The sequence below is a fragment of the Protomyctophum parallelum genome, assembly GCF_964188405.1.
Source record: "Protomyctophum parallelum genome assembly, chromosome: 21".
Classification (NCBI taxonomy): Eukaryota; Metazoa; Chordata; class Actinopteri; order Myctophiformes; family Myctophidae; genus Protomyctophum; species Protomyctophum parallelum.
In genome coordinates, this window is record NC_139713.1 from 15060765 (window position 1) to 15076428 (window position 15664).

General features: G+C 41.5%; 1 protein-coding gene across 1 annotated transcript in view; it reads left to right on the forward strand.

The window, feature by feature from the left end:
• LOC310879081 (protein unc-13 homolog B-like) overlaps nucleotides 1-15664 on the forward strand; it is a 109776-nt gene that overhangs the window by 78057 nt on the left and 16055 nt on the right. Inside the window, exons 16-30 of the mRNA XM_083793513.1 lie at nucleotides 4-145; nucleotides 1223-1392; nucleotides 3538-3653; nucleotides 3933-4096; nucleotides 6187-6337; nucleotides 6696-6764; nucleotides 8250-8339; nucleotides 9884-10021; nucleotides 10621-10751; nucleotides 10855-10940; nucleotides 11098-11224; nucleotides 12017-12113; nucleotides 12614-12757; nucleotides 12989-13066; nucleotides 14534-14611. Coding sequence (XP_083649639.1) covers nucleotides 4-145; nucleotides 1223-1392; nucleotides 3538-3653; nucleotides 3933-4096; nucleotides 6187-6337; nucleotides 6696-6764; nucleotides 8250-8339; nucleotides 9884-10021; nucleotides 10621-10751; nucleotides 10855-10940; nucleotides 11098-11224; nucleotides 12017-12113; nucleotides 12614-12757; nucleotides 12989-13066; nucleotides 14534-14611 — 1781 coding nt within the window. The remainder of the gene's footprint in view (nucleotides 1-3; nucleotides 146-1222; nucleotides 1393-3537; nucleotides 3654-3932; nucleotides 4097-6186; nucleotides 6338-6695; nucleotides 6765-8249; nucleotides 8340-9883; nucleotides 10022-10620; nucleotides 10752-10854; nucleotides 10941-11097; nucleotides 11225-12016; nucleotides 12114-12613; nucleotides 12758-12988; nucleotides 13067-14533; nucleotides 14612-15664) is intronic.

The following is a 15664-nucleotide window of genomic DNA, read 5'->3' on the forward strand; positions in this document are numbered from 1 at the left end:
CAGTGTTTTGTGCCCAGGGCCTTCAAGCTAAAGACAAGACGGGTTCCAGTGATCCCTACGTCACCGTTCAAGTCGGCAAGACCAAGAAGAGGACAAAGACCATCTATGGCAACCTCAACCCGGTCTGGGAGGAGAAGTTCCACTTGTGAGTTTGACCACCAACCAAGTGTTTTTTTTTTTTTTAGGCAGCAAATTTCTATTTTAGTTTTAGTCACATTTTAGTGACTAAAATAAATGTATTAGTGTTAGTCTAGTTTTAGTCGACTAAATGTCATAAGATTTTAGTCGACTAAATCTACAGGTGATTTAGTCGACTAAAATGTATTTTGATGGGCCTTGATGCCGTCGTAATGGCTGATTTTACGCTTGCTGAAATAGCCAATCTATTATTCTTAGATCTGCTATTTTCAGCATGCAACCAAGTGTAAAATGACTTATACTGGATCTCTTGTCCACTAGCCCCTTCCTAACATTTTACTCTAGTTTTTATCTGTTGACGAAATTGTCAGTATATTTAGTCTAAGTTTTAGTCATCATAGCTTGGTTTTCATTTAGTTTCCATGTCGTTTTCGTCAGTGGAAAAAAGGTAGCCGACAAACATTTTTCATCTTGGTTTTAGTCGACGTAAACAACACTGCCACCAACACATCTGGGCTGTAATAATGTATCCTAGTATACACTGTATTGCTTTGAGTCATGTTTCTATATAATAATAATATTATTATTATTATTATGTTTTGTGAAGTTATTTTTTCTGTCTAAGTTCTAACCATGGAGCTCTCTTATGAGAGTATAAGTAGAGGTACATTAGCCCCAGGGTCTTCTGGGCCCAAGGGGGTCTGTACGCGATGCATTGAGAGCTTGTAGATCTGCTCTTTTCAATAGATTTTGTACACATTTTGAACTCGTGAAATGGGACATTCTGCAATATGAGTACTTTTACTTGTAGTACTTTAAGTACATTTTGATGCCGATACTGTTGTACGTTTACTCGAGTACATTTTCAATTCTGCGCTTTTACTTGTAACAAAGTAGTTCTAAATTGCAGTATCGGTACTTTTACTTCAGTAAAACAATTGAGTAGTTTTTTCCACCACTGGTACTTGGTCCCCTTTTCTTCCACTTTACACCAGAGGGTATCGGCCCTCAAACGTTGTGTGTGTGTGTACGAATGTATTACCTACAAATACACTTAACGCCTTCCATTTCTTGTTCTGGACAGTGAATGCCACAACTCTTCAGATAGAATCAAAGTGCGCGTGTGGGATGAGGATGATGACATCAAGTCCAGGGTGAAGCAACGCCTGAAGAGAGAATCGGATGACTTCCTCGGCCAGAGCATTATTGAAGTTCGAACTTTGAGCGGAGAAATGGATGTTTGGTACAATCTGGGTCAGTATGTTACAATTCTTATCAAGTGCTTTTAAGTGTACTGTGCCTGGGGTATACACATGTACGCATGTATCAGTATCGGCTAACACAGAAATTGAGGTATCTGGATCGGATCGGAAACATCCCTACTAAATATGTACATTAATCGTGGCACACCTTGAAGTGCTTGAAGGTACTGTACTGTGTGCACGTGTAACTACATCTAAGTAATGATATCCATATTATGTGCGCTCTGCTCTGTATATGCACAGTTTCTTCCTGTGTTTAACCCATCTGCCCTCCTCTCAAACTCATGTCTGCTTTCTCTTCTTGTTCTTTTCCCCCCATCCCTTCCCTCTCCTCCACAACCACATGCCTCCACCACACACACACACACACACACACACACACCACTCTCCCTCCCCCTTCCTTTCACTGATTGGTGATCTGTGATTACCGTGTACGAGCAGTGCAGTCGGAAATCGAGCAGTGTGGTCGACACGTATAAATTACCACTAATAACACTGCTGTCGGGGCTAAATAGTGGGTGTGAGAGTCGGTGGGCCTTTCGGCTCCCGAGGAGCATGCTGGCTCACGTGTCTTCCTTTAAATGGGGGAGATATAGATATTCCACCGTTAACGTTCTTAGCTTACTGTACGTACAGTATGATTCATGATAACTACTTATGTGATGTGTTGCCATGCTTTTGTTCTCGCTTAATGTGAGTCGCTCTGGATCAACCCATTTAGACCCGATTTAGACACGATTCTACAAATGCCTTCTAAATCCTGACGGTTTTCTGAAAATCCCATGTTTCTCAAACATTTTCATGTCAAGGGCCCCCAAAAATATATGCAATTGGCCGCCGAAACCCCATCTGAAAATATGTTGTTCCAGAGACCCTCCCCAGAAGCAATGATTTGATTTAAAAACGTTTGCTCTGAAAGAATATATAATATATATTGAAAGATTTGTGCCACATTTTCACGATTTAAAAAAATCACTAACAGGGGTTCCTGCCCCTGATAAATGCCTAGATTGTACATGGGAGAGATACCCACAGCCCCCTCCCCCCCCCCTCTTATCAGCTGGAGGTGTTCTGCCATCAAATTAGAAACACTGGTACTACAATAGAGCTGCCATAATAATAATAGTAGTGTAATTACCGCTGTGTTAACTGATCCTCCTTCTGCCTCTACAGAGGCAGAAGACGGACTCTGATCGCAGTTATGAATCGAAAGGGCCTGTGTGTGTGTGTGTGTGTGTGTGTGTGTGTGTGTGTGTGTGTGTGTGTGTGTGTGTGTGTGTGTGTGTGTGTGTGTGTGTGTGTGTGTGTGTGTGTGTGTGTGTGTGTGTGTGTGTGTGTGTGTGTGTGTGTGTGTGTGTGTGCCGTGCGTGTGTAGCGAAATACTTTCTGCCATTATAGGGAGCATGTCGTGTGGAGGAGAGAAGGTTGTTTTATGTGCCCATTTATGTGTCATTGCATCCAAAGCTGTGACTGATGTGTTCTGTGCACCGGCACTCACTGGACTGAATTTCATTAAAACCTAATTACCATTATGTTATACTAAAAATAGAAGATCTACAAGCTCATATAGCGTGGCACCAAATGCAGCGCTACGAGCTTGTAGATCTGCTATTTTCTCCCCCCACCCTCCAAACTTTCAAAACCACCCTCATGACCCACTTCTTCAATATGTATTGCCTTCCCTAGCTAACCCTTTTCACTGTCTGTTTTTATTTCCTTTTTCTTCTAATAAAGTTGTTTTTATTTTCTTGTCACCTCTGTAAAGCCTGCATGTAAAGTGTCTTTGGGTACTCAGAAAAGCGCTATATAAGTTTGAGATATTATTATTTATTATTTTTGAAAAATTGTGAAAATGCGGCGCACATCTTTGAATATATATTCTTTCAGAGCCAAAGTTTTTTTTAACTCAAATCTTTGCTTCTGGGAGGTCCCTGAAACAATTTCCAGATGGGGGTCGGCGACCCGATTACATATAATTTCCGGGGTCCTTGACACGAAACATAGGATTTTCAGAAAACTGTCATGATTTAGAAGACATTTTGTAGAATCTGGTCTCAGTCCTAAATGGGTTAAGTTGGACTTTTAGCCGTGTGTAGATCAGCTGTGTGACTTGATGTGTTTTGTGTGTTTATCACAGAGAAGAGAACTGACAAGTCGGCCGTGTCTGGTGCCATTCGCCTCCAGATCAGTGTGGAGATCAAGGGAGAGGAGAAGGTGGCTCCATATCACTGCCAATACACCTGTCTCCATGAGGTATTGCACCCGGCTATGATGCCTCTTTTCTAAGAGTCTTTTTACTCCCAAAGTTTGCTGATTTGTCCTTCCAGCTGCCAGGTTCAGTACATTTTCAGTAGACGCTTTCAAGACTAAATATCTCATAGCAAATAACTGAGTTTGTGTGATTTTTATCTGGCAGATCTTCTACAACTGTTCAACTATTCTTCTTTTTTTTAACCCATGTATTCCCCATCTATAAAATGCTTCACTTCACAATACTGATAAGAACTAAACTTTGCGTGCGTTTGTCCCCAGAACCTATTCCACCATTACACGGACGTGTTTGGCCTAGGTGTCGTGAAGATACCGGAGGCCCGCGGCGACGACGCTTGGAAGGTCTACTTTGACGAAGTGCCCCAGGAGATAGTGGATGAGTTCGCCATGCGTTATGGGATCGAGTCCATCTACCAGGCTATGACGTAAGAGACGCCGTTGCTTGCTCTCGCTCACGCTCACGCTGTCTGTCTGTCTGTCTGTCTGTCTGTCTCACCCGTGCGCTCTTGTCTGTTCTTGATCATGTTCTTGTCTGCTCTTGACGAGCAAGTAAGACGACAACTGAATTCATGTGATTGCTTAGCCGAGTTGCTCGTCTACATATTACGTAAAATTTTCCTTTCATTGTCGACGGCATTTAACCCATTCTGTCCTGAGATCAGATTCATACGAGGTTTCCACTGGACACACACTGGTCTGATTAACCCATTCTGACCTGAGATCAGATTCTAAAAATGTCAGTCGTTCTTCGATTTTTCAAAAATAGCAGACCTACAAGCTCGTAGCGCGCCACTCGGTGGCGCGCTATGAGCCTGTAGATCTGCTAAAAAAAAAATTAATTCAATGGATTGTGCCCAAAGCCCAAATTTGGCATCATACGTCATAGCTACATCACAGGATGGCCACATTGGAACTGACTGTTCCAATTTGATCCCGGAGATCCTCAGGATATGATTTTCCTCCATCTCTCTATCGGCTTACTAGCTCCTTCCTCTCTGACTGCATTGTCCGTCTTTTCTGTCAAATGTACCCCCCCCCCACACACACACACACACACAAACTGCCCTCCTTCCTCTCCGCCGTTCTCATTTACAGCCATCCAGAGCTGTTGCCATTCCCCTATGGCCTTCAAATGAAGGAAAGTCAATTGTGAATGGACTGAGGATGGATGGATTTGTCTCAATGAAATGTCATACTGGATTTACAGTGTTGTTTTTGGCAGCACATTTCAAATTTAGATTTTAGTTTTAGTCATAGTCTTTTGAATAGTTTTAGTTTTAGTCACATTTTAGTCACCTGGAATGTTTTAGTGTTAGTCTAGTTTTAGTCGACTAAATGTCATAAGATTTTAGTCGACGAAATCTACAGTTGATTTAGTCGACTACAATGTATTTTGGTGGGCCTTGATGCCATCTTAATGAAAGTTTTCACACTTCTACAAGCTCACAACGCGTCGCGCCTGTCACAGACATGCGCAAAGCAAGTTCCGTCTTCATACCGGCTATTTAAACTGGAAGTTTGCACTGCTTGCTTGTTGCTGGACACACTGTTACTGCTGCGCTGCTGTCTGCTTGAACGTTTGCTGCTCACCCTCCTCCACCCCAGCTACCACCTGTCATTTTGGATCTCCTGTTTAGGTACGGTGGGATGTATTCGGAGTCCCTATGGTTGGGGACTGATAGAGTACCTAAAAAGCAGATCAGATTCATCGCCAAACAAAAATAAATGTATATTCAATACATATATATTTCATCCATTCATGAATCGATTGTCCTGACTAGGGATGCCGCCGAATAATCGATTTTCCGATGAATCGTCGCAGTCTCCGAAATCGATTTCATAATCGAAAATAGATTATTATTTTTTTTACATTTTTAATAGCCAGAATATTGGTTAATAAGTAAGGCTGCATGATATATCGAACATGTACCTTCATCAGAGTGGAGAATATAAGTATAAATCAAGTTGAGCAAAGCCACTCTTCTCTGCCCCTCTCTCTAACAGACACAGTTAACGATTGCTTGTTAAGTGCCTGCCAGACAGACAATCAGATGAAATGAAGGCAGGTGTAGAGTAGAGTGTAGACTAGTGAACTGAACATGTTCTCTTTATATCAAGTACTTCATACCAGCCCCTTATGAAACTACTTCTCCCCAAATCCAAATGGATTTCATTTTCCATCCTGAATGGCAGTAACCAGCATACAATGAGAACTGAGAAGATCTCCACAAAGGTTTACTCATCAAAACTGATTATAAAACTGTCAAAGCATGCACTCAACATATAATAATGGTTATGTGACCATGGCATGTGCATAATATAACATTTTAAGCGTTTTATTTATTTTTTGGGGGGGGGGCTGATGGTCACTTTGTGGCATCCCTAGTCCTGACAGAACTATGGCTTTCATCTTTTTCAAATAAATGTCATGCTGATGCGCACATCGCCGGTCTACTATGACATTAAAAGGGTTTGTTTCGAGTATACATGACCATTGTTTTCTTCTCGTTTCCAGGCACTTTGCCTGTCTGTCGTCTAAGTACATGTGTCCCGGGGTTCCTGCTGTGATGAGCACCCTGCTGGCCAACATCAACGCCTTCTACGCCCACACCACTGCCTCCACCAGTGTGTCTGCCTCCGACCGATTTTCCGCCTCCAACTTTGGGGTTTGTACCAGTTGTGTGTGTGTGTGTGTGTGTGTGTGTGTGTGTGTGTGTGTGTGTGTGTGTGTGTGTGTGTGTGTGTGTTAGTTACACACATACATGCATGCACACGTATGGTGTATACATGATACTGATGTACATATACACAAACACAATATGATTAAGCTTGTTTTGTCTGTATTTGCCTACTGCATCTTTCTGTCCCTCCATTTTGCTCAGTAAAAACACACACACACACACACAGTGCCATAATCCTCTTTGTCTCCATAGACTGCAACTGTTTATGGTCTGACTGACCATTCAGCTTCTCTATCCCCTCATCATTCTCCCTCATGTTTCATCCTCTTTCCACCATTTACAGAAAGAACGCTTTGTCAAACTGCTGGACCAGCTGCACAACTCCCTGCGCATTGACCTTTCCACTTACAGGGTAGGACTTTGATTGGTTGAACTGAATAAATAACTGCATGCTGCCACCCTTTTGTTGGCATTCTTTTCCCAAAATGTCTATTGTTGCTTTCAGACTAAATTCTTCCAACTCAACTTCTTTATGCTCAACCTAGTTTTTCCTAGTCTCACACAGCTTGTCGTTGTGTTGGCGAGTATAGTGAAGTGTATATTTTCATTAGAATCATGTTTTTGTTTTGGGAAGGGAGGGAGAGGAAGGAGACTGTGAAAGAGAGTTGGGGTTACTGGCTGCTGAGTGCTGACAGCTGTTTGCAATAAATTAATCAAACAAGAACAATTTAAATAGCTCAACACAACCAATTTTGAAGTGTTTTAACAACAATGACCCTTTTCAATGACAACTGCCGTTTCAAAAGTATTACGCTCCCTGTCGCAAGCACACCTGATGCAAATAATAAACTAATCTAGGGCTTCATCAGCCTCGGAGACCTTTTTAAACTAGCCACTCGCCCTACACACTTCCACTCGGTTTGAGCATTGATATATAAATAATAGAGACGGCACCGGGATTCCCCTCCCAGGGGCGGGTGGTCGGTGAACCAATAGTAAGTCGCCCAGCGGAGATGGTTCCGCCCCCTCTATGCCCAGAGAAGCACAGGTCTCTTTCAGGGCTGTGGCTTCATTAGTTGCATCAGGTGTGCTTGAGATGGAACACACCTGGCCTAGTATAGCTACGTTGGCTATAAGGTTCAGTTTAAGTTTTATTGCATGATAGAAATATGGCTAAGTCAAGAGAATTGTACAAAACGTTGAGAGAAGAGATAATTTCATTGCACAAAAAGTTCAAAATGAAAGGAACAGTGGCTACACTACCTAAACGTGGCCGAAAGAGAAGAGTGTCAATGGCTGCCACCAGATTCTTGAGGAGGCAGGTGGTGAGTGACTGCAACGAATCTGCAGCAAGACGTTGCGACAGCAGGCACCAAGGTTTAGGTTTGCACAGCAAGGGGAGTACTAGCACTGACGGGCTCCATGCCCCAACTAGGATGCAAACACGATATACACGATACACAAGAATATTAGTGAACTGGAGGCCATACGTCACGTTTGCATCAGTTCATAACAGCAAAAGGGTGCTCCACTGTGTGCTAAAGATGCTTGTCATGAAGGTGTTGCGTAATTTTGGGACCGCAGTAGTTATTGAAAGTGTCATTTTTCGCTGAATTTGGAGAAACCACTGCAAACAGCAGACAGTTTTGCCAATTTTGCCAGTAAATCTAAATTTTAGTGTAACCATATATGTACTTTATATACTGTATGCCTAAAGTCGCTTTACAAAGACCAAATTGCTTAAAGTATTAAACAAAACTATAACAGAAAAACAAAAGCTAAACTAAAATGGTTAACATTAGGATGGTAAAAAGGGAAATTAAGATTAAAGTGTAGGAGACTGAAGAGGTGCTTCTGTAATCTGTATACATACTTCCTCCTTGTTCTCCTGCTGTAGAACCACTTCCCAGCCAGCAATAAGGAGCGCCTGCAGGATTTGAAGTCGACCGTCGACCTTCTTACAAGCATCACCTTCTTCAGAATGAAGGTAAGTTCATCATATACTCATATTTCCACAGTAGATTGTTCCTCGATTCTGTCCCCACATGATCTTGCTCTGTGTCAATAATAATTGCACCTGCCAGCCTTAATGACTTCCTGATTTGGGCAGATGATCATATTAGTTCTCTAGCAACAGTACAAAGATGCCAGAGGAACAGTTTTGGGGAAATGTATTTATAGCGCCTTTCACAGACGATTAGTCACAAAGTGCTTTAACAACAATAAAAGTAAAACTAGTCAATAATAGTCAATAAAACAAATCAATAACTAAATCACTGATAAAGTAAGACAAAATCGACAAAATCGAGTTAAAACAAGGCAATCGACATTTAACCAAGCCGGCTATGGAAAGGCCTGTCTAAAAAGGTTAGTTTTCAACAGTACTGTGACTGACTAAAAAATCACACCCGTGTGAACTGAGTGGTGCATCTCTCTCTCTCACTCTCACTCTCGCTCTCATATATATATATATATATATATATATATATATATATATATATATATATATATATATATATATATATGTGTGTGTGTATATATGTATTAGCAGGCAACAGTGCAGCACTATCTCTCTCTGTTTCTGGCAAACAGCGCCCCTACTGGTTCTAATAGTCATTCTCGTGCTCATGGCCACATAGTTAGGTACACACGGACATTGCTGTTCTTTGGAGTGGTTGAACCAACAGTTCTTAGGTGGAGAGGGAGCTCATTCCATAGCCCAGGGGCAAACCTTTTGCGATCACCTTTTAGTTACTCATTTTGTCTGAGGATAACAACCAGCAGAGCCTTTGGGATGTGGATCTCAGTGACCTGCTGGGCCACATACGGTCGGAGCAGGTCAGGCGGATAAGGAGGTGCCTTGCCATGGAGGAGGGGCTCGCTGTGTAATGACTGGAATCTTAAAATGTATTCTGTAATAAACTGGGAGCCAGTGTAGGGAGGCAAGGACGGGTGTTATACGACAGGATCTCCTGGACCTGGTCGGCCTGTATTCTGAACCAGTTGCAGGCGATCTATTGAGGTTTTAGACGGTCAGATAAAAAAAAGAGAATTACAACAATCAAGACGTGATGATGACACAAATGCATGGATAATAGTTTCTAACTCCGGGTGGGAAACAACTGACTTAGTTCCAAAAGATGACTTAAAAATTGATTTCAAGATTTTGTACTAATTATTTTCTCTCTCTTTATTTATTTATTTGTTACAAAATAATAGGTAGTAACATCGTCAGACTCTCCAAAATCGGAAAGAAAAACCGACTGGGTTTGGTTTGATATTTAAATTGACATGTTTGTACAACTCAGAATGTAGTAGAAGAAAGAATATGTAAAGAAATATCATTTCAACAAAATAAGGGATTTGAACAATTCTGCTAAAAGTTTACCTAAAAAGAAAAAAAAAAGAAACTCACTCGTACACTTTAAAGTAACATTCTTCTGAGCAAACTTTACTTAGTTTAAAACGCAGCTCCATGTGATGTTTTTGGTTAGTATTCTCGATGGTCACTTGCCTCCCTCTGGTGTTCAGGTCCAGGAATTACAGTCTCCACCCAGAGCCAGCCAGGTGGTGAGGGACTGTGTGAAGGCCTGTCTCAACTCCACCTACGAGTACATCTTCAACAACTGCTATGAGCTCTACAGCAGACAGTACCCTCCTTTGGACCATGTGAGTCTTATCGGGAGCGTTATTACATGGTGAAGTATGCATATATGGACTAACCAGTGTGGGTTTTTTTGGCAGCAAATTTCTATTTTAGTTTTAGTCATAGTTTCTTCGTTTTCATTTAGTTTTTGTCACCTGGAATGTTTTAGTATAGTCTTAGTCGACTAAATATCATTAGATTTCAGTCTACTAAATCTACAGGTGATTTAGTCGACTAAAATGTATTTTGTCGGGCCTTGATGCCGACTCATGACTGTTTTTACACTTGCTGAAAATAGCAGATCTACAAGCTCACAATGTGTCGCAGTGTGACGCATTGTGAGCTTGTAGATCTGCTATTTTCAGCATGCAACCAAGTGTAAAATGACACTGATAATTATACTGGATCTCTTGTCCACTAGTCCCTTCCTAACATTTTAGTTACCATGGCTTAGTTTTCATTTCGTTTTTAGGTCGTTTTCGTCAGTGAAAAAAGGTAGTCCCAGTGTTTATTTCGTCGACATACTATACGAAAAATGTTTCGTCGACTAACGGCTGACCGGATGTTGATGTCTGCAACAATAGACATTAAAATGAGCCTGACTGTTGGGTTTCTAATGCAGAACAAGGAGGAGCTCTCGCTGGAAGAGCAGGGCCCCAGCGTCAATAACCTGGACTTCTGGCCCAAGCTCATCACACTCATTGTCTCCATCATCGAAGAAGACAAGAACTCCTACACTCCCGTGCTAAACCAGTCAGTAAATCAGCTGCACTCAAAATGCGTTAAACCACGACTGATTATTATGAGGGGAAATTATTCATAACAAATGGAAACCGTCGCATTTTCCTCTGAACAGGTTCCCGCAGGAATTAAACGTGGGGAAGGTGTCTGCCGAGGTGATGTGGACTCTTTTTGCTCAGGACATGAAATATGCCATGGAAGGTGAGTCTCCCCGAGGCGACGGATAGTAATGGTAGTCATGCGGTCTCTGTCTCTTTGTCTCTATTGCAACCACAAACAGACGTTTTGCTACTGTTTTCGGTCATTACACATTTAACACATACACACACACTTGTCTCGTTTTTGTGTTGTTCAACAGAACACGAGAAACATAGGCTCTGCAAGAGTGCCGACTACATGAACCTGCACTTCAAGGTGAAGTGGCTCTACAATGAATACGTCAAGGACCTGCCAAACTTTAAGGATGTCATCCCCGACTATCCCTCGTGAGTCGCACTTATACACTTATGATTGAAATTCTTTATTTGGAATACCCCTTGAGATACAATATCTCGTTTTCGAGAGGGTCCACAAGCATACATACTTGTATACTTATAGCGGGAGCGGTGGCCGAACGGTTTGCGGAGCGGTCTTGATAATCGGAAGGTCGCTAGTTCGTATCCCCGGACCGGCACGTTAAAATTGAACCCCTACCATGAAATGTTCTATGAGCAGGGCCTGGCTGTAAACAAGTTCTTGAGTTTAGTCCAGTTACCCTGGGTAAACATAGTAACTTTCCTTTCCTTTACACAACACACGGATATTGGAAATCGGTATATACGCATATTCAGGATTCTGACTGTTGGGTATATGATGAAGGTGCACAGTAACACACGTGACTAGTGCCATTGGCCCAGAGTAAGTGGCAAGAAGTCTGCAAGGCTACCTGGTGGCTATAGCTGAACGAGTAGACGGGCCATCTGGTAATCGGAAGGTCCTCGGTTGGGGCCCCTCAGGCCTGGCCCAGTCTGTGTCAAAGTGTCCTTGAGAAAGACACTTAATCCCCCAACTGCTTCCCACCGAGCGCTCATCCGTAAAAAGTAAATGGTAAAAAAAAAAAAAAAAAAAAAAAAAAGCAAAGAAGTTTAGGGATATGGGGTTTAGCGGTGACGAAAATGGAGCCCATAATGTACATGTACTGTATATAGTTAAACAATTATGTACGGTATAAAAATGTCAAGCTGTGACTGGACAATTAACACTTCCCGCCTTACCGCATCCTAATTGTCCCGTCGCAGGTGGTTCCTGCATTTTGTGCTACAGTGGCTGGATGAGAATGAAGATGTTTCCATGGAGTTCATGCATGGCGCCTTGGAGAGGGACAAGAAAGATGGGGTAAGAGTTCATCGTTTGATGCCCAGTCTACAAGTGTTGTACAGCAACACGTTTCCTTTTTGACATTTTTAGGACTGTTAATCGATCCGGTTAATCCAACGAATTGATTTGATTATGAAACATATTAACTTAAATAAAATGTAGTTGTTTGTTTGTGAGGGTCCAAGGTGGGCATTAACATCAAATCAGCTCCTTGACAAGCTTTTAACAAGCTCATTATGGGAGTGAGTGAGAGCAACAGGACTCCAATCATTGTAGCATGTCGCCTTGCTTTTCTTCAGCATGAGACGAATTAGATGCGCGTGTAAAATCATTTACATTTTGTCAACGCCACCATCATAACTGAGGTCATACATTCTTTCATCCTTTTTGAGTTTATATAAATCAAGGCTTTCTTCATAATACCTGGGAAAAACTAAGAAAACTAAAGAAAAACGAGTAAATTCCAAGCTTTAAAAATGGCTTTTTGTGTGACCGTTTCCAACGCGTCCTCCCTCCAGTTCCTGCAGACGTCGGAGCATGCTCTCTTCTCCTGTTCTGTGGTGGACATCTTCACCCAGCTCAACCAGAGCTTTGAGATCATCAAGAAACTGGAATGTCCTGACCCCGGTGTCATGGCGCACTACAGTCGCCGATTCTCCAAGGTAAGCCGGTTAACTTTTAACCCATTCTGAACGGGAACCCATTTTGGTGTTGGCATCATGTCATGCTTTAGCTATTGAAAATTAGCAGATCTACAAGCTCATAGCGCGCCACCGAGTGGCGAGCTACGAGCTTGTAGGTCTGCCATTTTTGAAAAATCGAAGAACTGAATTTTTTTTAATCTGATCTCAGGTCAGAATTGGTTAATACCTTTCCCCCCCTCGTCTTCTCAGACTATTGCCAAAGTTCTGCTGCAGTACAGTGCCATTCTGACCAAGAACTTCCCTTCGTACGTTGACAAAGAGAAGATTGTAAGTTTGAATTTATTTATTAGTAATGTCAGTCCTGTGCCCATGTACTGTGTTGTGTTGGAGCAGTAGCTTAATCCATTCTGGGCGGGCACCCCTTTTGGTGTTGTAAGCATTATGTTACACTTTAGCTATTGAAAAATAGCAGATCTACAAGCTTGTAGTGCCGCGCTAAGAGCTTGTAGGTCTGCCTTTTTTTTATCGTGAAAATGTGACACATCTTTGGATATATATAGTTTCAGAGCGAAGCTTTGCTTCTGGTCCCTGGAACAATATATTTTCAGATGGGGAGTCAGCGGCCAATTACATATATTTTTGGGGGTCCTTGATATGAAAATGTTTGAGAACGACATAGAAACATGGGTTTTTCAGAAAACTGTCAGCATTTAGAAGGGTATCAGGTACGGTCGCCCCTAAACCATCTCGCCCCTAGTTTTTTTCCGCCGACCGCTCGGTCCGACGACTCTTGTATTCTTTATTTTGTTTTACTGAGAATAAGGTTAGAAATAAGTTTAGGGTTAGGCATAGTTTTACTGGGGTTAAGGTTAGGTATAGGGTTAGGTTTAGGCATAGTTTTACTGAGGTTAAGGTTAGGAATATGGTTAGGTTTAACCGTTTAAGCATAATTTACTCTGGTTACTTGGCGAGTCGTTTGGTATTCTTTAGAAGGCATTTGTAGAATTGTCCTCAGGTCTAAATGGGTTTAAATTCCTGGTATGTTCCCTAGAATTAAGAGTTTACAAAGTACGTGGTGCATGCATAAACATTCCTTATCTGTTTTCAGTATTCATTTATAACATTTTCTCGATTATTAAAGGACCACTTCACCACTTTTCAATCTCTTTCTATTCTTTCAATCTAATTATATCATCTTTATATAATAGGTCCTCACTAATAATCATGATAAAATGGCACGATTTTTTTCTACTCAGTCCGTGTCTCATAGTAGGGTTGTGGGCAGTTTAGAAACCGTCTTCCAGTGACATCATTAGGCAGATTATTTTTTTAAACAACATTTTTTTACAAAAATGTTTAGATTTTCATTATCGTGAGAACGATTTTCGCATTGCAACTTTTCAGGACTAGAAAGCCTGCAGTTTTTATTAGCTTGTATTCCCCATCAATGATGTCACTGGAAGACGGTTTCTGAACTGCCCACAGCCCTCCTATGAGACACAGACCGAGTAGAAAACAATTGCGCCGTTTTTTTCAAGATTATTAGTGAGGACCTATTATATGAAGATAGGTTGAAAAGTGGTGAAGTGGTCCTTTAAGGTTATTTTTGTAGTCAGTTTGTATTGGTGGTGGGAAGGGGGGCGGGGCGGGGGTCGCGAGACATGGCCAAAGCATTTCCGGGGGTCCCCAGCCAAAAAGTTTGAGAACCCCTAAACTAACCCATACTTGGCAATGAACCGTTTGTACGTCTGGAGTCTGACCCTGATTTGTCCCGTTATGTCCGTCTGGTTGCAGCCCTGTGTTCTGATGAACAACATGCAGCAGCTGAGAATTCAACTGGAGAAGATGTTTGAATCCATGGGTGCCAAACAGGTAGGTGGATCCATGTAAAGAAAATGGGAGATTATATTCATGATAAATCTAAACGTTAACTTGATTTGTACAAAAGTATTTTTTTTACTGGAATCAAAGAATTAAACCATGCAATAATCGCACAAATATCTTCTGAAGAAAACAAGAGGTTGGCAGCTGAAGGGCTGAAGAGATATGGGGGGGGGGGATACGAGAATGAAACGATGGCTATTTTCTTTGTTGGGCTTCTTTGTTGCAATTCAAGTTTTTATATATTAGCCGTGTATTAACTAAAAACATTCCCAGCATGCAGTGCGTCAGTTGCCAAAAGAGGAGCAAGCAAAAAACAAATGTGGAGTCGATGCTTGGAGGATACTTACTTATGCTTTACTTTAAAATAAATACATATGGTGAAAGGAGAGTAGCACTTATTCTTAATTTGTCCAAGTATGAATTGGTTCTGCTTTCTGGATAATACAAATTTGTATTTCATACTGCATCTGCTTTTATTAGATTGCCACAGAGGAAAAACGGGTATGTACGTACAATAGATGGATGGATAGATGGTTGGATAGATAGTTTGATAGATAAATAATAGACAGTACAAGATTGTGTCCATTAGACTTAGTCACCCCTACCTCAAGCGCACCGCAACTAACGCGTTTCACTTCACTATTCAAAGCGAGATGAAGTACTGGTGGACGAGGAACAGGGAGAGAAATCTGAGGAGGAAGGAGAGGAGGTGGGTTTCCAATCCCATCACGGGACGCAAACGTTTAAAGTGTCATGATGATAGTATGGCTGCAACAGTTAATTAATCAACCAAATTTATTTAATTGATTAGAAAAAAAAGAATCAATTTTTATTTCATTCGTTGATGTATAAACACATTTCCTTGAACACAGCTTTTCGAATACTCTATTAATTGAAAAAGTAATCGATAGAATCGCTAAGAAAATAATTATTAGTTGCAGTTGTCGTAGTTTAGAAGCAGCATTCTTTTAATGTGGGATTCTCACTCTCCTCATGGCTTGGACAGCAGGTCAGACCAGAGGATCAGGAGGCAAAGTCTAT